Here is a 25,161-nt window from a genome sequence, read left to right on the forward strand (position 1 = left end):
CAGATGATGTGGTCCTGTTAGCCTCCTCGGATCATGACCTCCAGCATTCACTGGGGCGGTTTGCAGCCGAGTGTGAAGCGGCGGGGATGAGAGTTTGCACCTCCACATCTGAGGCCATGGTGTTCAGTGGATTGCTCCCTCCAGGTGGGGACGGAGTGCCTACCTCAAGCGAAGGAGTTCAAGTATCTCGGGGTCTTGTTCACGAGTGAGGGTAAGATGGAGCGGGAGATCGACAGACGGATCGGTGCAGCTGCAGCAGTAAAGCAGGCGCTGCACCGGACCGTCTTGGTGAAGAGGGAGCTGAGCCGGAAGGCAAAGCTCTCAATTTACCACTCGGTCTACGTTCCTACCCTCACCTATGGTCACGAACTCTGGGTCGTGACCGAAAGGACAAGGTCGCGGCTACAAGTGGCCGAAATGAGTTTCCTCCGTAGGGTGGCCGGGCTCAGCCTTAGAGATAGGGTAAGGAGCTCGGTCATCAGGAGGGAGCTTGGAGTCGAGCCGCTACTCCTTCGCGTCGAAAGGAGTCAGCTGAGGTGGTTCGGGCATCTAATTAGGATGCCTCCTGGACGCCTCCCACTGGAGGTTTTCCAGGCACATCCAACTGGGAAGAGACCCCGGGGAAGACCCAGAACACGCTGGAGGGATTACATCTCCCAGCTGGCCTGGGAACGCCTCGGGATCCCCCAGAATGAGCTGGAACATGTTGCCGGTGAGAGGGAGGTCTGGGTCGGCCTGCTTGGCCTGCTGCCACCACGACCCGACCCCGGATAAGAGGAGGAAGATGGATGGATGGATATACGTATACACACATAAATATATATATATATATATATATATACTGTATATACAAACACATATGTGTATATACAGTATATCTATATATACTGTATACGCGTGTGAGCGTACCTTGAGGTTACATATACAGTATACATATATATCTATATATACGGTATGTATATATATGTATAAGCATGTGAGCGTACCTTGAGGTCGGACACCTCGGTGTAGCACTGCTCTGACCGAGTGTGGTCAGACAGCTGCACGTTCCAGAAACAGGGCAGCTGGTGCACCAGGACGGGGTTCTGCTTGATGAAGGCGTTGAAGATGTCCTGAACAACAGAGGACAGAGCGCCGTTAACACAGCAGCTCTACTGGTTCTATGGTTCTACAGGTTCTATGGTTCTACTGGTTCTACTGGTTTTGGTGTTCTATGGTTATATTGGTTCTACTGGTTATATGGTTCTACTGGTTCTATTGGTTCTATTGATTTTACAGGTTATATGGTTCTGTTGGTTCTACTGGTTCTATGGTTCTGTTGGTTCTACTGGTTATATTGGTTCTACTGGTTATATTGGTTCTACTGGTTCTATGGTTCTGTTGGTTATACTGGTGGTTATACTGGTTCTGTTGGTTCTACTGGTTATATTGGTTCTGTTGGTTCTACTGGTGGTTCTATGGTTCTGTTGGTTCTACGGTTCTGTTGGTTCTACTGGTTCTATGGTTCTACTGGTGTAAATATCACGACGTCATCACATCATGTTATGATTATTTTATATTCTTCACTCCTTCATTTAAATGTCTTTCAGACTCTTTCCTCACAAGATGAGACGTCATTTCAAATAATCTATTGACTTGATTTTGTCCAAACAGCTTTAATAACAAAATGAAATGTTTGACGGATGAATCTGTGATATAATCTCAGCTTTCATGTGTTTCATGCTCCATCTTTAACCCTTAGTGTTTCGGATAGATAAAGCAGGCTGAACTCACATCTTTCGTCCTCTTTGTTCACCTTTTCTTTTTAACGTCTCCATGCTTCCTCTGGTAACCCCGAGTTTAACGTCACATTGCTATGAATTGTGGGTAACTCCCTTGGGCTTACGTAAAGGGTTCATGAAGAACTCAAGCTGTCAGAGAGAGACTCACTGGATGAAGTGGGACAGAACTAAAGTAACCCCACATCAGAGTGTGGATCCTCAACGTCTCTGACCTGATCAGCCAGCGACGTACTGAGCATGCTCATCAGCTCCCTCTCAGCCGTCAGCCGCCACATCTGCTCCCATCCGACCCGCCGCAGTCGCTCCAAGTAGAGAAGGATGACGCCTGAAGGAAGGAAGGAAACAGGAAATGAAGGAAGGGAACAGGAAGAGATGGATGACCTCGCTTCAAAATGAACGTCTCAGGTAGTTTGTGTTAAAGCGGTTTGTTTACCGGTGTTGAAGCCGCGTCCCAGCGCGGGCCAGGGTCTGTGGTTCTTCCACAGGTTCCCCAGGTACCAGTCGCTCTGGTTCTCCACCAGGCCGATCACCTGCTTATCTGCATAGAAGTGATCGCTTATTAAATCATACAAACCATCTCAAATAAGCAACAATTTAAGAAGAATAGTTTTTTACTGATGATATGAGTAAAAGGCAACATTTGGTAGATTAGCTGATTAAACAAGTTTAATGCAAATTAAATATTCTCCTAATAATCACATTTGTTTATCTCATTAAATACAGATTTTAAAAACAGGAATAGAAGTGATATCATTTGTTTTAAAACAAATTTTATTTAACATTTATCATATTTGTTGCAGTCAAATTACATTAAAGTTATTTATTAATTTGTAAAAATGCTTTAAAAACGTCAGTAACTGATTACAACAAACATTTGACAACATGCTCATGTTTTAATGAAGCGATACAATAAATCTTTATTCAACCTGTTTGAATAATCATAAATATCACAAACCTACAATTCTTTGAGGTGTTTTCTTAATTAAAACATAAACAATGGAAACGGTCTCACCGGTGAACTTCCTGAAGATGCCCCAGAGCTCGGCGATGTCGGTGGCGAAGGTGATGTCCGTGTCCAGGACGATGACCTGGGACAGGTCGGCGGGCAGAGCTTTGGTGAGCGTCAGCTTCATCAAGCCGTAGATACCCGAGTAGTGTTTGTTGGGAATCCACGACACCTCGGACTGAAACCACAAGAATCCTCAGGTTCTATTTCTATGATTATGAACAAACATCTCCTTCTTTTCAAACCTCGTTATATAAACGAGCAGCATTGTGTGTGTGTGTTCACACAAAGGCGCACACTCAGCAGATGTTTGGGGCCGAAGGCTCAACGTGTGTGTGTGTGTGGTGTCTTTTTTTATGAATTCTCTTGATTCACAGTTAATTGGATGTGAATAAGTGCATCATCTGCAAATATACTCGTCTTAAGAGTCTCGTCTGTTTTTAGTGCAAGTTAATGGAAACCGAAGCGAGAGGCTGCAGGTCCAAGCATCCCACGGCACAAAGGACTCATTGTTCAGCACGCACGCACGCACGCACGCACGCACGCACGCACGCACACGCACGCACGCACACGCACACGCACACGCACACACACCCCACTCCTGAGAGAACATTCATCAACTTGACGTTAAAATAAATGATTTGCTGTGTTTTGTGCTGAAGTGTCTCTTGACTTTGGGAGAAAAGTGTTTCAACAGCTCGTTCAACTCAATTACAGATTGTTGCTGTCAAATAACGCCATCGGGTTCCACATTCTACACCAAGTAGGCTTGTGCTGATTGTATGCCGATGACTAAAGAGTGTTTCTATTTATTATTTTAACTAACTTACTATCTCTAATCCAAATTAAATTCTACCCTCAATAATGTTAAAAAAGAGAAAATAAATGATTTCATATAAAATAACTTCACTACTGCGATTGGTATTATTAAGGTAATACAAATATTTTAACAGTAGAAATTACGTTTTTTCGCATATTTTTTTGGTACTTTTTGTACTTAGACACACATGTTTATAAGTTAACTCTTGACCTCCCTTCTTGAACTCAGCATCATCAGTCTACATTTAGGCCAAACTGGACCCTCCGTCACATCCTGTTAAACAACCCTCTGATCTGTGTTGATGTAATGCACCATGTGACACACACATGAACACACAAGCTGTGACCTGCTTCAGCATCAGTGATGCGTCTGAACCGGGCTCTTCTCCCCTTGATGTCTCTCACTCTTTGATGCCGCGTTACAGCTGAGTGTCGTTCGTTTAAAGGTGGATTTAAAAATACATCTGACTGCTGCTTCAGAGGATTCTCTTTGATGCATCTGACTTTGACTCACCTTGTCCCAACAGATACCTCACAGAGTCCCCACAGAGTCCCCACAGAGTCCCAACAGATACCTCACCTTGTCCCAACAGATACCTCACAGAGTCCCAACAGATACCTCACCTTGTCCCAACAGATACCTCACAGAGTCCCCACAGAGTCCCAACAGATACCTCACCTTGTCCCAACAGATACCTCACAGAGTCCCCACAGAGTCCCCACAGAGACCCAACAGATACCTCACCTTGTCCCAACAGATACCTCAGAGTCCCAACAAATACCCCACAGAGTCCTCACAGAGTCCCAACAGAGTCCCCACAGAGTCCCCACAGAGTCCCAACAGATACCTCACCTTGTCCCAACAGATACCTCACAGAGTCCCCACAGAGTCCCCACAGAGACCCAACAGATACCTCACCTTGTCCCAACAGATACCTCACAGAGTCCCAACAGATACCCCACAGAGTCCTCACAGAGTCCCAACAGAGTCCCCACAGAGTCCCCACAGAGTCCCAACAGATACCTCACCTTGTCCCAACAGATACCTCACAGAGTCCCAACAGATACCCCACAGAGTCCTCACAGAGTCCCAACAGAGTCCTCACAGAGTCCTAACAGAGTCCTCACAGAGTCCTCACAGAGTCCTAACAGAGTCCTCACAGAGTCCCAACAGAGTCCTCACAGAGTCCCAACAGAGTCCTCACAGAGTCCCAACAGATACCCCACAGAGTCCTCACAGAGTCCCAACAGAGTCCTCACAGAGTCCCAACAGATACCCCACAGAGTCCTCACAGAGTCCCAACAGAGTCCTCACAGAGTCCTAACAGAGTCCTCACAGAGTCCCAACAGAGTCCTCACAGAGTCCCAACAGAGTCCTCACAGAGTCCCAACAGAGTCCCAACAGAGTCCTCACAGAGTCCCAACAGAGTCCTCACAGAGTCCCAACAGAGTCCCCACAGAGTCCTCACAGAGTCCCAACAGAGTCCCAACAGAGTCTTAAAAGAGTCCTCACAGAGTCCTAACAGAGTCCTCACAGAGTCCCCACAGAGTCGTAACAGAGTCCCAACAGAGTCCCAACAGTCCTAACAGAGTCCTAACAGAGTCCCAACAGAGTCCTCACAGAGTCCCAACAGAGTCCTCACAGAGTCCCAACAGAGTCCTAACAGAGTCCTAACAGAGTCCCAACAGAGTCCTCACAGAGTCCTAACAGAGTCCCAACAGAGTCCTAACAGAGTCCTTACAGAGTCCCAACAGAGTCCTAACAGTCCTAACAGAGTCCTCAAAGAGTCCTAACAGTCTTCACAGAGTCCTAACAGTCCTCACAGAGTCCCAACAGAGTCCCAACAGAGTCCTAACAGTGTCCTCACAGAGTCCCCACAGAGTCGTAACAGAGTCCTCACAGAGTCCCAACAGAGTCCTAACAGAGTCCCAACAGAGTCCTCACAGAGTCCCAACAGTCCTAACAGAGTCCCAACAGTCCTAACAGAGTCCCAACAGTCCTAACAGAGTCCGCACAGAGTCCCAACAAAGTCCCAACAGAGTCCCAACAGAGTCCTAACAGAGTCCTAACAGAGTCCCAACAGAGTCCTCACAGAGTCCTTACAGAGTCCCAACAGAGTCCTAACAGTCCTCACAGAGTCCTCACAGAGTCCCCACAGAGTTGCAACAGAGTCCTCACAGAGTCCCAACAGAGTCCTCACAGAGTCCCAACAGAGTCCTAACAGTCCTAACAGAGTCCTCACACAGTCCTCACACAGTCCTCACAGTCCTCAGAGTCCTAACAGAGTCCTCACAAAGTCCTCACAGAATCCCAACAGAGTCCTCACAGAGTCCTAACAGAGTCCTCAGAGAGTCCCCACAGAGTCGTAACAGAGTCCTCACAGAGTCCCAACAGAGTCCTCAGAGAGTCCTCACAGAGTCCTAACAGAGTCCCAACAGAGTCCTCACAGAGTCCCAACAGAGTCCCCACAGAGTCCTCACAGAGTCCCAACAGAGTCCCAACAGAGTCTTAAAAGAGTCCTCACAGAGTCCTAACAGAGTCCTCACAGAGTCCCCACAGAGTCGTAACAGAGTCCCAACAGAGTCCCAACAGTCCTAACAGAGTCCTAACAGAGTCCCAACAGAGTCCTCACAGAGTCCCAACAGAGTCCTCACAGAGTCCCAACAGAGTCCTAACAGAGTCCTAACAGAGTCCCAACAGAGTCCTCACAGAGTCCTAACAGAGTCCCAACAGAGTCCTAACAGAGTCCTTACAGAGTCCCAACAGAGTCCTAACAGTCCTAACAGAGTCCTCACAGAGTCCTAACAGTCTTCACAGAGTCCTAACAGTCCTCACAGAGTCCCAACAGAGTCCCAACAGAGTCCTAACAGTGTCCTCACAGAGTCCCCACAGAGTCGTAACAGAGTCCTCACAGAGTCCCAACAGAGTCCTAACAGAGTCCCAACAGAGTCCCAACAGAGTCCTCACAGAGTCCCAACAGTCCTAACAGAGTCCCAACAGTCCTAACAGAGTCCCAACAGTCCTAACAGAGTCCGCACAGAGTCCCAACAAAGTCCCAACAGAGTCCCAACAGAGTCCTAACAGAGTCCTAACAGAGTCCCAACAGAGTCCTAACAGTCCTCACAGAGTCCTCACAGAGTCCCCACAGAGTTGCAACAGAGTCCTCACAGAGTCCCAACAGAGTCCTCACAGAGTCCCAACAGAGTCCTAACAGTCCTAACAGAGTCCTCACACAGTCCTCACACAGTCCTCACAGTCCTCAGAGTCCTAACAGAGTCCTCACAAAGTCCTCACAGAATCCCAACAGAGTCCTCACAGAGTCCTAACAGAGTCCTCAGAGAGTCCCCACAGAGTCGTAACAGAGTCCTCACAGAGTCCCAACAGAGTCCTCAGAGAGTCCTCACAGAGTCCTAACAGAGTCCCAACAGAGTCCTCACAGAGTCCCAACAGAGTCCCAACAGAGTCCTCACAGAGTCCTCACAGAGTCCTCACAGAGTCCTCACAGAGTCCCAACAGAATCCCAACAGAGTCCCAACAGAGTCCTAACAGAGTCCTCAGAGAGTCCCAACAGAGAGTCCCAACAGAGAGTCCTCAGAGAGTCCCAACAGAGTCCTCACAGAGTCCCAACAGTCCTAACAGAGTCCCAACAGTCCTAACAGAGTCCCAACAGAGTCCCAACAGAGTCCGCACAGAGTCCCAACAGAGTCCCAACAGTGTCCTAAAAGAGTCTTAAAAGAGTCCTAACAGAGTCCTCAGAGAGTCCCCACAGAGTCGTAACAGAGTCCTCACAGAGTCCCAACAGAGTCCCAACAGAGTCCCAACAGAGTCCCAACAGAGTCCTCACAGAGTCCTAACAGAGTCTTAAAAGAGTCCTCACAGAGTCGTAACAGAGTCCTCACAGAGTCCCAACAGAATCCCAACAGAGTCCCAACAGAGTCCTAACAGAGTCCTCAGAGAGTCCTCAGAGAGTCCCAACAGAGTCCTCACAGAGTCCCAACAGTCCTAACAGAGTCCCAACAGAGTCCCAACAGAGTCCGCACAGAGTCCTAACAGAGTCCTCACAGAGTCCCAACAGAGTCCTAACAGAGTCCTAACAGAGTCCCAACAGAGTCCTCACAGAGTCCTAACAGAGTCCCAACAGAGTCCTAACAGAGTCCTTACAGAGTCCCAACAGAGTCCTAACAGTCCTAACAGAGTCCTCAAAGAGTCCTAACAGTCTTCACAGAGTCCTAACAGTCCTCACAGAGTCCCAACAGAGTCCCAACAGAGTCCTAACAGTGTCCTCACAGAGTCCCCACAGAGTCGTAACAGAGTCCTCACAGAGTCCCAACAGAGTCCTAACAGAGTCCCAACAGAGTCCTCACAGAGTCCCAACAGTCCTAACAGAGTCCCAACAGTCCTAACAGAGTCCCAACAGTCCTAACAGAGTCCGCACAGAGTCCCAACAAAGTCCCAACAGAGTCCCAACAGAGTCCTAACAGAGTCCTAACAGAGTCCCAACAGAGTCCTCACAGAGTCCTAACAGAGTCCCAACAGAGTCCTAACAGTCCTCACAGAGTCCTCACAGAGTCCCCACAGAGTTGCAACAGAGTCCTCACAGAGTCCCAACAGAGTCCTCACAGAGTCCCAACAGAGTCCTAACAGTCCTAACAGAGTCCTCACACAGTCCTCACACAGTCCTCACAGTCCTCAGAGTCCTAACAGAGTCCTCACAAAGTCCTCACAGAATCCCAACAGAGTCCTCACAGAGTCCTAACAGAGTCCTCAGAGAGTCCCCACAGAGTCGTAACAGAGTCCTCACAGAGTCCCAACAGAGTCCTCAGAGAGTCCTCACAGAGTCCTAACAGAGTCCCAACAGAGTCCTCACAGAGTCCCAACAGAGTCCCCACAGAGTCCTCACAGAGTCCCAACAGAGTCCCAACAGAGTCTTAAAAGAGTCCTCACAGAGTCCTAACAGAGTCCTCACAGAGTCCCCACAGAGTCGTAACAGAGTCCCAACAGAGTCCCAACAGTCCTAACAGAGTCCTAACAGAGTCCCAACAGAGTCCTCACAGAGTCCCAACAGAGTCCTCACAGAGTCCCAACAGAGTCCTAACAGAGTCCTAACAGAGTCCCAACAGAGTCCTCACAGAGTCCTAACAGAGTCCCAACAGAGTCCTAACAGAGTCCTTACAGAGTCCCAACAGAGTCCTAACAGTCCTAACAGAGTCCTCACAGAGTCCTAACAGTCTTCACAGAGTCCTAACAGTCCTCACAGAGTCCCAACAGAGTCCCAACAGAGTCCTAACAGTGTCCTCACAGAGTCCCCACAGAGTCGTAACAGAGTCCTCACAGAGTCCCAACAGAGTCCTAACAGAGTCCCAACAGAGTCCCAACAGAGTCCTCACAGAGTCCCAACAGTCCTAACAGAGTCCCAACAGTCCTAACAGAGTCCCAACAGTCCTAACAGAGTCCTAACAGAGTCCTAACAGAGTCCCAACAGAGTCCTAACAGTCCTCACAGAGTCCTCACAGAGTCCCCACAGAGTTGCAACAGAGTCCTCACAGAGTCCCAACAGAGTCCTCACAGAGTCCCAACAGAGTCCTAACAGTCCTAACAGAGTCCTCACACAGTCCTCACACAGTCCTCACAGTCCTCAGAGTCCTAACAGAGTCCTCACAAAGTCCTCACAGAATCCCAACAGAGTCCTCACAGAGTCCTAACAGAGTCCTCAGAGAGTCCCCACAGAGTCCCAACAGAGTCCTCACAGAGTCCCAACAGAGTCCCAACAGAGTCCTCACAGAGTCCTCACAGAGTCCTCACAGAGTCCTCACAGAGTCCCAACAGAATCCCAACAGAGTCCCAACAGAGTCCTAACAGAGTCCTCAGAGAGTCCCAACAGAGAGTCCCAACAGAGAGTCCTCAGAGAGTCCCAACAGAGTCCTCACAGAGTCCCAACAGTCCTAACAGAGTCCCAACAGTCCTAACAGAGTCCCAACAGAGTCCCAACAGAGTCCGCACAGAGTCCCAACAGAGTCCCAACAGTGTCCTAAAAGAGTCTTAAAAGAGTCCTAACAGAGTCCTCAGAGAGTCCCCACAGAGTCGTAACAGAGTCCTCACAGAGTCCCAACAGAGTCCTCACAGAGTCCCAACAGAGTCCCAACAGAGTCCCAACAGAGTCCTCACAGAGTCCTAACAGAGTCTTAAAAGAGTCCTCACAGAGTCGTAACAGAGTCCTCACAGAGTCCCAACAGAATCCCAACAGAGTCCCAACAGAGTCCTAACAGAGTCCTCAGAGAGTCCTCAGAGAGTCCCAACAGAGTCCTCACAGAGTCCCAACAGTCCTAACAGAGTCCCAACAGAGTCCCAACAGAGTCCGCACAGAGTCCTAACAGAGTCCTCACAGAGTCCCAACAGAGCGGCGATAAGTAGAGTTTGTGTACCTTGAGTTCATCTGCATCGTAGAAGCTGACTTGCACAGACGGGACCATCCAGGACTGAAACAGGGCGCTCAGGATCCGGTTGGCTACCGTGTCTGTGATGAAGTGAAAGTGGAGAGGATTCCTCCTGAGAAATGGAGAAAAAAAAAAGATGTTAAGGTCGAGAGAGGTTCCTTCTGGGGAAAAGGGTGATTATGTTCCTGCTTCTTTCACAATAAAAGCTCATCTGTTTGGCAGATTTAAGCTCCTCTGGTCTAAAAGCAGCAGCACCTAAAACCACCGTAAACCACCTCAGACCATCTACCAGCTTCACTTGTTTTTACAAACACATTTGTTTGACCTGGATCTGAAAACAGGCTCCACATCACCTGAAAACCAACGTGAACCAGACATTGAGCTTCACTCTGAGGTCCGGCTACAATAAGAAGCACTAAGTTTTATTTGCAATTGAAATCAGTTCAACATAAAAAATAAAAAAAACTCCGTTCACTCTCAAACCAATCAAATAAAAAACCCTCCAGTACACGGATGTTAAATCTTTAAGAGCATCTATAAAAAGGAACAAATCCACGAGAGCAGAGCTCACTGAGAACCTTCTCAACATATAAACCCTCAGAGTTCAAAACATAAAAACAATCATAAACAGGACGGCTGTGGCTTCACTGTCACACAGAAAACACACAAGAGATTAAAGTCTTACATTCATGATGAAGAATTTCATTTACGAGAGAAAAAACGATTTTGTTGATGAAAGTTTGGATCGACCTCATCACACTAATAATAATAATATAACTTATTATATTTTTAGGATAAATTAATCTATGATCTGATTCTGATACATCTCTGATTAATCCTCTCCCTGATTACGTTTTGTTGTATTTTTTACATTACGTACTTATTATTAGAACTCATAATGTGTCTGAACAGAGCAAGAGAAAAGCAGAAACACTGTTGAGTTCATCCTCCATAAAGAATATATATATATAAAATACATCACTTTAATCTGTGAATCTCTGAATATTACTTGAATACTGAATTACTGAATATTCCCCCGTATTCCCCACAATACGCCCACGTAATCTCCTCATATAGACATTCAGAAATACAGATAAGTTATCATTGACACATTTCTAACATTGGTAAGAAGAAGAAGAAGAAGAAGAATTTTTATGAATTCAGGTGCTGCACCAAAAGTTTACTTTCTTTAAAAAAGGTCATCTTTTCATTTTTAGAAATCCTTCTATCGTGATATATATTTTCCAGCCTGCTACTATTAGAGAGAGAGAGATAGAGAGAGACAGAGAGACACACAGTGAGACAGACAGACAGACAGAGAGAGAGAGAGAGAGAGAGAGAGAGACAGACAGGACTCACCTATGAAAGAGGACAGACTTAACCAGCGTCACCACGTCTCTGCTGGCGTTGTGACCGGCACAGACACAAGCTACATGGATCAGCTGAGGAGACACGAGACAGGAAGACGTTTACACTTTGTCATGACGTCATGTGACCACAACAACCAGAACCTCATCTTTCTTCTTCTTCCGTGAATCTTTAAAAGAGAAACCACCGAGCACGTTCTACTTCCTCTGATGTGAAATTTCACATTTCGCTCGTCCACCAAACGTCTGCTTTCACTTCGCTCGCTTTCAGCTGCAGAAGTCTTTGAAACGTTTGGAGCTCAAAAGACTTTAAAAAAAAATCACTTCAAAGAGAGAACAACTCAGCTCCTTCATCGATTAGTCGCTATGAAGCGCTGTGATTGGCTGAGGAGCGGCGGCGTGTTTACAGGAAATAAAAAAACACAAAACTTCTGTATCTCTGATAATGTCACATTCTGTGAACAACCAATCAGAGGAGAGCTAGTAACGTTAGCAGCACCGCTAACGGCTAACCAACAGGAGGAGAGCTAGTAACGTTAGCAGCACCGCTAACGGCTAATCAACAGGAGGAGAGCTAGTAACGTTAGCAGCACCGCTAACGGCTAATCAACAGGAGGAGAGCTAGTAACGTTAGCAGCACCGCTAACGGCTAACCAACAGGAGGAGAGCTAGTAACGTTAGCAGCACCGCTAACGGCTAATCAACAGGAGGAGAGCTAGTAACGTTAGCAGCACCGCTAACGGCTAACCAACAGGAGGAGAGCTAGTAACGTTAGCAGCACCGCTAACGGCTAATCAACAGGAGGAGAGCTAGTAACGTTAGCAGCACCGCTAACGGCTAACCAACAGGAGGTTCCCTTCAGTTACATCATGATGCCTTCAGGCTCTGCTCAGTGAACATGAGTACTGGCTGAAGGTACATTATAACGTTATCATGATGTGTTCACATGTCATCTGTAAAATGTAGTTTTGGTGATAAACTTGAATAAATCCAGTAGTTTGAAGGAGATGTTTTCACATGAATATAAAACAGATATTAGAGATGAATTATGAGCTGTTTAACTCCCTAACACGAGCTCTAAGAACATTATTATACTTCATTAAAACTATATTTATAATAATTACTATTCTGGGTCCTTGGAGACCAGCTGCTATAATCTAACAATGATATGGATCATCAAGGATCAATAACTAGTATTGGCGTGATTGAAGATCTTAAAGTTAGATTTGCTTCACGTCTTCTTGTGTGCTGAATTATTCTATAATTCTAATTATAGTGTCAATAATCAATTAGTATCTTATAAGTAATACAATCTTTTTTTATTTCCTTATCATTTGAATTGTGTTTTTAATGAAGAAAATATTCCTGTCAATAATATTGTACGTCGTCATATCTTCAGCACATTCATTTCATGTTCTCTGTAATATTGTACAGTTTTAATATTTTATAGGAGGCTTGTTTGCCTCTTCCTGCACTCTGATATTATGTATCTCTGTTATGTTTGTTTATTTTTATTTTATTGTTTAAATTGTGCAAAATCAACAAACTAACCTAATAAACTAAGCTGTGCATCAGGACACCTTGTTACTGTTATTATTATTATTGTTGTACTCGTGTCTGCTGACCTCACACTTCTGGACGGTGGGCGATCGAGGACACTCCGTGTGGTTGTTTTTCTCCTCGGCCGTGTTGTCCCCGTCCTCGGGCCCCGTGTCCGCCGAGGCCCCCCACTGCTGGTTGCCGTAATTACCGTCCGGCGGTACCGGCTGCTGCTGCTGCTGTCCGGCGGTTCCTCCTTGCGACTGGCTGAGCTGCAGCCGGATCCGCCGGTTCTCCTCCTCCACCTCTCGAACCCGCGACTCCAGCACGGCCCGCTCCAGGACCTGGGCCGCCGGGGTGTCGGCCAGGCAAGGAGCCAGGAGGAGGGAGCGTCCGTCTAGGGAGGAGGAGACACGGAGGAGACACGGAGGATTCAAACACACGGACTCATTGATACCTAGTTCTATGGCTGCTGACAGGAAGTGTGAACCTGAACTCTGGGTGACATCACACACCAGAGTCTCACACTCCAAAATGGGCTCATCACACTTTCTTCTTCTCCTCTTTCTGCACCTTCCTGCAGCCTCTCCACTCTTTCTTTCTGACAGACTGGGGGTGTGAATATTTCCCAGGGTGCATCTGGGTCGAGCTTTTTGAGTCAAGAGCGTCAGAAAAAAACTAAAATTCACATCAACAGGAGCGCTTTGTGACGTAGTGTGACGTTAAATATACCTCTGGTTCCCTGAACGCAGCATGGACACTCTGTTAACGTTGTAGCTGGTGGAGACCAGAACCAGTGAGAACCAGTGAGAACCAGTGAGAGGCTGAAGACGATGTAATGTGTTGTTGCTGCACTTTGATAATCTTGAACCCGTTTAGTCAAATAACCAAAAACAAACAGTTATGGGTTTGATTTCTGTCTCCTCATTGTTAAACACAAAGAAAATGTTTCTGGTGATGATACTGGCATCATACAATTGTATAGATCCTGTTACTGTAAATACTGTATCTTACTTTGGCACAAAAAGATAATCTGAACTGGAGAGAAAGGATAGAGTGACCAACATCTGATCTACAGACAGACAGACAGACAGACAGCAACAGAAGACTGTGGTTATTTCTGAAGCGAAGTGTTCAGAGAGACAGTTCTATTTTCCTGCTCTGGTTGCAAAGACTCACTGCAAACCTCAGCTCAGTGTGTGTGTGTGTGTGTGTGTGTGTGTGTGTGTGTGTGTGTGTGTGTGTGTGTGTTATAAAAGCTCTTCCAGGAAACTGACCCCGGCTGCTGCGATCCAAACAAAAAGTGCTGACTGTGTCCTCGGTGGCTCTGAGACGTCAGTCTGAAACAGAACGCGAGCTCCTCGTGTTTCAAAATTAAAGTTAACAGTCGGATCGAAGAGTCGCAAAGAAAAAAGAAAAAAGCGTCCGATAATTGACGTTTAGTGTTCTCGCCTCTAACGAGCTCACACGTCTCACCCCTCCGACGAGCTCATACTCACTCTCCAGGTTTCCAGCCAGCAGGTATAACCAGGTGAGCAGGACGACGGCCGTCAGAGACGCCACCAGCAGCTTCAGGCGACCGCGGCACAGCAGGTTCATGGTGGGACGGCGGCAACGAGGGCTCTGAGGGGTCGGGGAGAGAGGAAGGGGGAGGGGGGGGGGAGGGAGGGGGGTTCAGGTCGGGCTCAGTCCTTCGTCGGGTTCCTGCAGCATCCTTTCATCTGAAGAGAGGAAAACATGGAGTCACAACAGAGTCAACTCACACGAAAATATTAAGTATATATATATATATATATATATCATCACTATGACCCCACTAGAAGTGTGTGTCGCTGCCTGGATCTTATTTTGTTGTTGACTTCCAGACATTTGTGGGCTAAACTCTATAAAAACGTAGCGACCAGGTGAAAATAGCGGACGAAACGCAAAAAAACCTGCAGAAATAGTGAGGTGAAACTTTGAATATCATGTTTATAATCCACAACAGACAAATCCTCCTCATTGGGCCTTTGGAAGGTCCCAAAGTTAAGACCCGACCAGAAACAGAGCTGTGGTAAACCTACCAGAAGAGGGTCAGACCTGGTCCACAAAGACCAGAGGAGACCTAGACAAAGTGAACAGACACGTCACACTATGAGTCCAGCGGAGCTCTTTTCATCTCTGTTCACATCAAATATTTAATTATTTTAGATAAACGTCCATTTTCTAATAATGAAGCCGTCACTGAGGATCAAATGAATAGTTTCAGTGCAGCGAGGCTGAACCGAGTCAACGAGCTTCAGCAATGTGTCACATTGTGAACATGGAGGACCTGAACAAGGAGGAAAGCTGATCCTGATTGAGGAGGAGGTCTGGATCCATTAATCCTCCTTTAATGAGACGGAAGGCTGAAGGAAGAGAGGCCAACAGGAACCAACGGAGAGAAACTTCAGCTGATCCCACACCGACAGATTCAAAGACTACTGAAGAAAACAGTCTGCTGATGAATGTTCTCCCACATTTCATTCATAAAACACAGTGAATCACATGTGGAACACATTAAATGTCTCCTCTAATAAAGAGTTCACTTTAACATGAATGTGTAGAAACAAAGTGTGAAACTATGACGTCATGATTGATTCATCTGAGACCAACAGTCATGTGACTACAAGGAGGAAAAACTGACTGAACTACAGGAAGTCAACACAGAGAGGAGAGGAGGTGAGAGGAGAGGAGAGGAGGGAGGAGAGAGAGGAGAGGAGAAGAGAGAGAGGAGAGAGAGGAAGAGAGAGGAGAGGGGGGAGGAGAGGAGAGGAGAGGGGGGAGGATAGAGAGGAGAGGAGAGGAGGAGTGGAGAGGAGAGGAGAGGAGAGGAGAGGGGGAGGAGAGAGAGGAGAGGAGAGGAGAGGAGAGGAGAGAGGAGAGAGAGGAGAGGAGAGGAGAGGAGAGGAGAGGAGGAGTGGAGAGGAGAGGAAGAGAGAGGAGAGGGGGGAGGAGAGGAGAGGAGAGGGGGGAGGATAGAGAGGAGAGGAGAGGAGGAGTGGAGAGGAGAGGAGAGGAGAGGAGGAGTGGAGAGGAGAGGAGAGGAGAGAGGAGAGAGAGGAGAGGAGAGAGAGGAGAGGAGAGGAGAGGAGGAGTGGAGAGGAGAGGAGAGGAGAGAGGAGAGAGAGGAGAGGAGAGGAGAGAGGAGAGGAGAGGAGAGGAGGGAGGAGAGGGGGGAGGAGAGAGGAGAGGGAGAGGAGAGGGGAGGAGAGGGGAGAGGAGAGGGGAGGAGAGGGGGGAGGAGAGAGGAGAGGAGAGGGGAGGAGAGGGGGGAGGAGAGAGGAGAGGAGAGGGGAGAGGGGAGGAGAGGGGAGGGGAGAGGGGAGGAGAGAGGAGAGGAGAGGAGAGGGGGGGAGGAGAGGAGAGAGAGGAGAGGGAGAGGAGAGGAGAGAGAGGAGAGGGAGAGGAGAGGAGAGAGAGGAAGAGAGAGAGAGAGAGAGGAAGAGAGAGAGGAGAGGAGAGAGAGGAGAGGGAGAGGAGAGGAGAGAGAGGAGAGGAGAGAGAGGAAGAGAGGAGAGGAGGGGGGAGAGGAGAGAGAGGAGAGGGAGAGAGCCGCGTCCCCCATTCAGACTGATGGGCTTTTTAGCGCCGAGCTAATCACACAGGAGACGGTCCTGATTGAGAGAATGATCAGAGGGAACTTCCTGCATTAGAGGAGGAAGGAGATAAGAGAGGAGACGAGTAATCGAGTCCACTCCCTCTGCTGACCTCACACACACACACACACACACACACACACACACACACACACACACACACACACACACACTCTACTGACCAGCAGTAATCAGATTACTGTATTTAAACAATAGACTGTACAGTATTTAAGAACTGGACGTGGTCACGGTGACGTCGCTCGTTGGTTTGTGGATGTTTTGAAGGCTCAAGTTCTGTGATTTCGCCGTCGCCATGTTGTTGTTTTTGACCATATCTGGACTGAGGAGGAGTGACGTAGAGACGCCATATACGTCTCTGGTAGAGACCTGTCACTCACCGTGTAGCCCCGCCCTAAAGCATCCCCTGCTTTATGGTCTGTTTGACTCTAAATGGACCATAATGTACTAAATGAACATCATGCTGTATTGAAGAAGACTTGAAACTAGAGATTGAGACCATAAACTCATGTTTACAATGTTTACTGAGGTAATAAATCAAGAGAGAAGTAGAGTCATTTTCTCATAGACTTCTATACAACCAGAGGAGTCGCCCCCTGGTGGACACTAGAGAGAATGCAGCTTTAACACATGAAGCTTTGACTTCACTCTGCAGAACTTGTATTTGATCAAAACAACGGAGTTTGAAGCCCAAAACAGCCTGAACTCTAGAAGCAAAAATGTTGCCATCATGGAAGCTAACACGCTAAGCTAAAGCTATCTTTCAGATAACGTGATCACACCCGATCAGATCAATCAACCAGGAACAGAGAACCTGACCTGAGTCCCTTTAAATTCTTAATGATCTCCATGAATCCAGAGCTGCGACCTGCTGGACTGACACAACTATTAAACTTTGATCATGACTGGAAGTCATCGCGTCAGAGGTCTTCAACAGGGGGTCCGCGGAGGTACTGCAGGGGGTCCGCAACATTTTTGGTTGATTAGACAATTTAAATTTTTTATTTTTTTTCCTCTAAACATGAATCTGTCCATTATTTTAATAGTTCAGTATTGTATGAAAGATAACAGGTATGTTTATGCATGGCAGTGGCACTAATAGGCCATCATTTGCACATTTATGTTTAAAATGAAAAAATCAGTGTGAATATCTTGTGTGCATGATTATCATGCAATTGACAGACAATGTTGATATTGGCATTGGTATCAGCTGACAAGGTGTGTTTATAAATGGCAGTGGCACGGCCTCCCTACTCACTGTACCTTCACATGTTTAAAATAACAACATGAATATATGAACCTGTGTATTATTTGAATAGCTTAGTATTGAATGCACAATAAAGAGGTATGTTTATACATGGCACTAGGCTCAGTTTAATATAAAACACAACTTTACACAATATATATATAGTCGGGGGTCCCTGCTCCATCTCTCTATCAGTTTGGGGGTCCTTGGCCTGAGAAACGTTGAAGACCCCTACTTTAAATGATTTGTATTAATAATTTACTTCTAAGCTTCAGATATCTCAAACATTCATAACAGCACATCAACCAAATATGTTGAAGGAAACACCAACGGTTCACCAAACGCTGTGACAGCTTTGTACAAACTAAATGTGCTTTGCAGGAAGGAAGCAGCATGTTTAGACATATTTCTGCGCTGTATTGAATACTGAGAAGCCCCAAAGCTTCACTCACAACTTTGACATTTTAATCCCAAACCAAAGTTTTAATGCTGCACAGCTTGTTCTTCCCGTGTTCATTAATTGTGCCCAAAGCATGTATATCTACATGGTGTGTGATAAAGATCAGGCTACACTGATACTATTAGCAGACGTAGATGAGAAGGATTCTTTCTAAATCAAAAGCAGAGCTCTGGTCCTTTAACTTCTGTTGGCATCACCGCTGTCGAGGCTCCGACACTAGAAGGCGGAGCTAAGACACCGCAGGCCTTCGATTGGTCAGAGAGAATCCTCACCAGCTGGGACACGGGACGTCCTGCACAAACACAATGTTTTTTAAATAGCCAAGCTATCGTCAAGTGAACATGCAGACAGTCCTCGTTTGGTTGCACGATGTCACGGCGGGTTTTACGTGACGTTGCTACGGCGATCAGCTGAGAATGACTCCTAATACTGAGCGAGAACTACAAATAACTACAAAGAACCACACATAACTACAAAGAACCACACATAACTACAAAGAACTACAAAGAACCACACACAAAGAACTACAAATAACTACAAATAACTGCAAATAACGGCAAATAACGGCAAATAACTACAAATAACCACACATAACTACAAAGAACCACACATAACTACAAATGACTACAAATAACTGCAAATAACCACACATAACTACAAAGAACTGCAAATAACCACACATAACTACAAATAACTACAAAGAACCACACACAACTACAAATAACTACAAAGAACCACACACAACTACAAATAACTACAAAGAACTACAAATAACACATATAACTACAAATAACTGCAAACAACTACAAAGAACCACACATAATTACAAAGAACCACACATAACTACAAAGAACCACACATAATTACAAAGAACCACACATAACTACAAAGAACCACACATAATTACAAAGAACCACACATAACTACAAAGAACCACACACAACTACAAATAACTACAAAGAACTACAAATAACACATATAACTACAAATAACTGCAAACAACTACAAAGAACCACACATAATTACAAAGAACCACACATAACTACAAAGAACCACACATAATTACAAAGAACCACACATAATTACAAAGAACCACACATAACTACAAATAACTACAAATGACTACAAATAACTACAAATAGCCACACATAACTACAAACAACTACAAACAACTACAAATAACTACAAATAACTACAACTAACTACAAAGAACTACAAAGAACTATAGAGGGAACGGAGCATCCACTGATGAAGACTTTGAGATGTGGTTGAAAGCTCTGGAAGAAGCCAGTAAGGAGACCTCATGAAGGGTTCAAAGGTCGAGAATGAACCGTTGTGCTAAATAATAACAAAGATGAATTTATGTGAATATCAACCAACACGATAAGAGATGAGAAGGAAGTGTTTCTAACCTTCGTTTATATTTACTCGTGTGTGTATGTTGATACACACGAGTCAGCAGTATTTCTTTGTTAATTTAGCAAACAGCTGAATATGTTTTGGAAGGATAATAAAGCATAAATGACTTGGCTTCAGATATCTACTAATAATACTAATATTATTATCAGCAGCCTGAAGTTCAGTCATGTAGTTGTATTATCATACAACTACATGACATGAAATGTTGGCTGCTTTATGCTTTAAAGGCTTTTCAGATATGAATCCATAAGTGAGGTCAGTAATCCAAAGAATAATATGAATATTTGGAAAATGAAAACGTGGTTAACAAAACACACTGAATGTAAGTGAAGCACTTCATCTGCTGCACAGTTTCTTCAAACATGATTTCTATTAATAATGTACTTCTGAGCTTCAGGTATCTTTAACATTCAGAACAGCTCACCAACCCAACATGTAAACATGTAAACATGTAAACACCAACTGTTCACCAAACATGTAACAGCTTTGTACAAAGTGAATGTGCTTTGCAGGAAGGAAGTTTCATATCGACACACGTTTGGGCTTCTTAGCTTCATCAGAACTCTGACGTTTGAATCCCAAACTCAGCATTCGAATGCTGCTCAGCTGTTTCTTCCCGAGTCCTTCACTGTGTCGAAAGCATTCATATCTGCACAGGCTGCTCTCATGTTATTAGTATGACACTATTAGTAGAAGCAGGAGCGTAGGATTGTTTCAGACACATCAGAACATCTCCAATAACTCCGGAGCGTTCACATGTTTTAATCCAACGGAATATTTGGCTTCAATCCGTATTTGTTGGCGTTTAACGTTTAAAAAAACGACATTTTAACTGCGGTTTGCTCTTCAGAGACAGAAATGAGGAGTTATATTCAGATGAACTCATTTAATCTGATGACAAAGTATAACACCAACATTCAAAGCTTCGTTCAGAACCTGGTGATCATTGGAGACCACGGTTAGATAAACCTTCCTCCCATCTCTCCGATACAACGAGGGTCAACACAACTCCATTTGTTCTGCTCACAGCACCTGAACTACTTTCTACCAGAGGAATCCTGCCGATCAAATGAGTCCACAGTGAAGCTTGTTGTTTAAATGCAGCGAGCACCAAACTACAATATCTCAAAGAAACGGTACAAATGAACCTAAAGCAGTCTGCGTGGAGGGAAACCACAGAGCAGCACTCTGAAGGTTCTTATTAACGTCTCAAAGGCAACAGATGAAGAGAAGTCAACGCTCTCTGAAACAAAGCTTTGATGAATCAGCAGAATATGTGAAGTACAAAAGATCACTGAAGGAATCTACCTTTTCTCCGTCGTGCTGTTCCTAAACTAATGCAGCTGATGTGAAAACCTTCAGGACCTCTGACCCGGTGTCCTACCTTTGGATGCTTGTGTGATCTAAACATGTGGTTACGAGTCCAAGTTCAGCTCTTCCTCCTCCTCTTCCTCTAATCCTCCTTCAGAGCTCCGACAATACAACTTGTTTTTTCTTTCTCTCGGACGTACTTTTGTCCCAATTCTTCAACCTCTTGTCGCTGCTTCATGCTCTCCTTCCCTTTCCCTCTGCTCCTCCTCTTCCTCCACCTTCCTCCTCCTCCTCGTGCACAAACACGCCATAAATCTCCTCCACCTCCTCCTCCTTCCCAGCTCTGATTTCAGCCCCCTCTGCTTCCTCCTCCTCCTCTCCTCGGGCTTTTTCAACTGAAACGAGTTCAGATCCGTCAGACAGATGGGAGGAGGAGGGGAGTGGAAAAAAGAGAGGAGAAATGAGAGGGAGAGAGTGAGAGAGTGAGAGTGGAGGTGTCACCTTACATACCGTCAGGAATAATAGAGGGTGAGCTTTGTCCTTTATTCTTTTGAACTCTGTGGAATGTAAAAGTCTTTCCACACCAGAACAAAAGAGAAGCGATTGGATTTGGTTTTCTCGGTGTGAGCAGAACTTTGGACATTTCCTCAGCCCGATGGCCTGCAGCCAACCGAAGCGATCGCCTGCAACGAACAGAACCGATGGCCTGCAGCGAACCGAACCGATCGCCTTCAGCGAACAGAACCGATGGCCTGCAGCGAACCGAACCGATCGCCTTCAGCGAACAGAACCGATGGCCTACAGCGAACAGAACCGATGGCCTGCAGCGAGCAGAACCGATGGCCTGCAGCGAGCAGAACCGATGGCCTGCAGCGAGCAGAACCGATCGCCTGCAGCGAGCAGAACCGATCGCCTTCAAAAGAAGCTGAAGTGTAAAAGTGAACCACAGCGCCACCTGGAGGTCCAGACAGAACAACACTGTTACAATCATTAAAATACATTCAGTAGCTAGCGTAGCATAGACGTGCTAATGCTAGTTAATGCTGTGCTAACGTGCTCTGCTAATGTTAGCTCCACGAACGTTTTAGAAATCTCCTTCAACCTCTCCGGGTAACGAGTATCACTACACAACATCTAACCAGGACGAGCTCCAAGATCCACTAAAACCCGCCTGAAGCTGAAGAACAGCAGAGCGATGCTACGCTGCGATTGGCCAGTCTGCGTTCAAGGGGCGGGACTTAGCAAAGGGTCGATTCGATTGGGATGTTCTCTGCTAGACTGTAACACCGAGAGTATCTGCATTTACAATCAATTTCATGAGCCTCTGAACATTCTGATAATAATTATTTTTATAAGAAAACAGTGAAGATCATTTTAATGCTAAAATATTTAAAAACATACACAGAATCTCATCTCATTTAACTCCAGGACACAATAGTGAAACAGTAACTGAGCTAAATATAAACCAGGATTCCTGCTGTAGATTATGGACCTGGTTTAATATAGAACGGGTCTGTTGATGGTTGAGTTCCTCCGTGACTTGCACACTTCCTCACCTGGAGTAAACTAGTGTGCAGAGATAAACTCATAGTTTTATATCTGCTAAACATGGATTGAATTCCCGGCTCCTCCCTCTGGTTTATTCCCTGAGGCATGAAGGTAGAGGTCCACACTGACAGGCTTGAAGGTAGAGGTCCACACTGACAGGCTTGAAGGTAGAGGTCCACACTGACAGGCATGAAGGTAGAGGTCCACACTGACAGGCATGAAGGTAGAGGTCCACACTGACAGGCTTGAAGGTAGAGGTCCACACTGACAGGCTTGAAGGTAGAGGTCCACACTGACAGGCTTGAAGGTAGAGGTCCACACTGACAGGCATGAAGGTAGAGGTCCACACTGACAGGCATGAAGGTAGAGGTCCACACTGACAGGCATGAAGGTAGAGGTCCACACTGACAGGCATGAAGGTAGAGGTCCACACTGACAGGCATGAAGGTAGAGGTCCACACTGACAGGCATGAAGGTAGAGGTCCACACTGACAGGCTTGAAGGTAGAGGTCCACACTGACAGGCATGAAGGTAGAGGTCCACACTGACAGGCTTGAAGGTAGAGGTCCACACTGACAGGCTTGAAGGTAGAGGTCCACACTGACAGGCTTGAAGGTAGAGGTCCACACTGACAGGCTTGAAGGTCGAGGTCCACACTGACAGGCATGAAGGTAGAGGTCCACACTGACAGGCATGAAGGTAGAGGTCCACACTGACAGGCCTGAAGGTAGAGGTCCACACTGACAGGCTTGAAGGTAGAGGTCCACACTGACAGGCTTGAAGGTAGAGGTCCACACTGACAGGCTTGAAGGTAGAGGTCCACACTGACAGGCATGAAGGTAGAGGTCCACACTGACAGGCTTGAAGGTAGAGGTCCACACTGACAGGCTGGTTGAGGAGGAGTGAGTGTTGTAATCAAAGAGACAGACTGGCGGTCGGAGCTCTGCTGATAGATGCTTCATTAAGGACTGAGACGGGCAGGGAGGCCGGGAACAGACTTTTATCTCTGCTTTGGAAACAACTCCCGCTCACTGTGGAGCCGTAGCCTGGGGGGGGGGGGGGGACAACGGATCCTCAAAGAAAAGGTTTCTATGATATCTTATGAAAAGTCTGCACCACGTGTCAACATCAGCTCGTTACATGAACGCAGTCGTTTCTAAATGAACTTCAGTCTTCACAGGAAACAGTTATGTTTAGGAAAAGATGGTGAAATAGGAACTTGGGTTTAGGCGACAACGAAAGCTCTCAGTTTATTAGGAATCATTTCGTGGCATATTTACGAATCACAAAGTTATATTTCGTAGCTTTTGAACAGTCTGGATAGAAACATGACACCAAGGTGGACACTGCCATTTTCAATATGTCTATATATATATAATGAAAATAATCAACATGGATTTGGACAATTATTATAATATATCATCACAAAACATATAATTAATACGCTCCCCTCAAAGCCATTTTTATCTCCACGATTGTAAAACTCTTCAAACAGAAACTAAATAAATAAATCTTTGTTAGTGTTTCAACTGTTCCAACCATCACATCTGTGGTGTGAGAGATTGGATGAGGAGCAGATACAACATAAAGAGGGAAGCCCTGTAGCGATCAGTCCATCTATTGTTAGCAGCTTCTCCTGTGTTTAAAAAGAATATCCGCTCTGATATCGGTGGAATACAAGTATAAAAGTACCGTGTTAGTTTATTCTGACTCATTCACACATACAAATACTCACTAGAGGTCCAATGGATTCATCCGCCGCTGAAAATAGTCCCCAACAAAGTCACTACTTCCTCCCGTGTGTTTGATGAAACTACAGCTGCTTCAAAGAGATTACTGAGACTCTTTAAATATGAGATCATATATTTGTGTTACGGATTCAACATGTCCTCGTTCTCTTGATGAGAAAAGAGATCGGGGTCGCTTTACGTACATATTCTGTCACATATTATACACCAGGGTTGTATATTGTGTGGAAATGAATGGAAACCAACGGCTGACTGGAAAAACACACAAAAAGACACAATTAGTGACGAACAGTTTGTAGTTAAGCCTCCTCGAGAAGTCGGAGCACTGCAACCTTATCTACTTCCTCCAGGTCAGTGGTTCTCAACTGGTCTGGCTGCGGGACCCACCATCACCCCTTAATGACAAGCCGCGACCCACGACCCAAAATGATATATATATATATATATCTACAACAAACGACACGTTCCTCTTTGGTTCCGATTGGTCCGCTGTGTGACAACATCTTTAATTCCAACTTTAACCCCCAAAAACCAAACCCTACCCCTCAGACGGCCCTCTGAGGAGGTGAAGACCTGAGACAGAAATCCTTGTTGTCAAAGTATAAACTAGAATCCATCACGACAAAGACAGAAGGACGAAAGCAAACACACATCCTCCTTCTATTGGTCAGTCAGCACCAACACAACCAGCAGGGATGACGGGTACAAATAAATCTATAACAATAAAAACTAAAGTTTGTTGGACTATTTTAAGGAGAACCATCGAGTTTCTACTCAGAGAGCAGAGGATCAGAGTGTCTCTGCATCTCAGTGTAAACATGAGCTGCACACACACACACACACACAC

The 25,161-nt window shown here is 45.9% G+C and overlaps 1 protein-coding gene across 1 annotated transcript in view; it reads right to left on the minus strand.

Moving 5' to 3' along the window:
• large2 (LARGE xylosyl- and glucuronyltransferase 2) overlaps positions 1–25,161 on the minus strand; it is a 64,795-nt gene that overhangs the window by 11,323 nt on the left and 28,311 nt on the right. Inside the window, exons 4-11 of the mRNA XM_076083196.1 lie at positions 14,447–14,668; positions 13,034–13,344; positions 11,401–11,483; positions 10,030–10,153; positions 2,794–2,965; positions 2,215–2,319; positions 1,994–2,106; positions 987–1,112 (exon numbers count right to left, since the gene is read on the minus strand). Coding sequence (XP_075939311.1) covers positions 987–1,112; positions 1,994–2,106; positions 2,215–2,319; positions 2,794–2,965; positions 10,030–10,153; positions 11,401–11,483; positions 13,034–13,344; positions 14,447–14,546 — 1,134 coding nt within the window. The 5' untranslated portion in view covers positions 14,547–14,668. The remainder of the gene's footprint in view (positions 1–986; positions 1,113–1,993; positions 2,107–2,214; positions 2,320–2,793; positions 2,966–10,029; positions 10,154–11,400; positions 11,484–13,033; positions 13,345–14,446; positions 14,669–25,161) is intronic.

The sequence above is a fragment of the Anarhichas minor genome, unplaced genomic scaffold (genome assembly GCF_050575085.1).
Source record: "Anarhichas minor isolate MPS153535 unplaced genomic scaffold, ASM5057508v1 ptg000123l, whole genome shotgun sequence".
NCBI classification, from domain to species: Eukaryota; Metazoa; Chordata; class Actinopteri; order Perciformes; family Anarhichadidae; genus Anarhichas; species Anarhichas minor.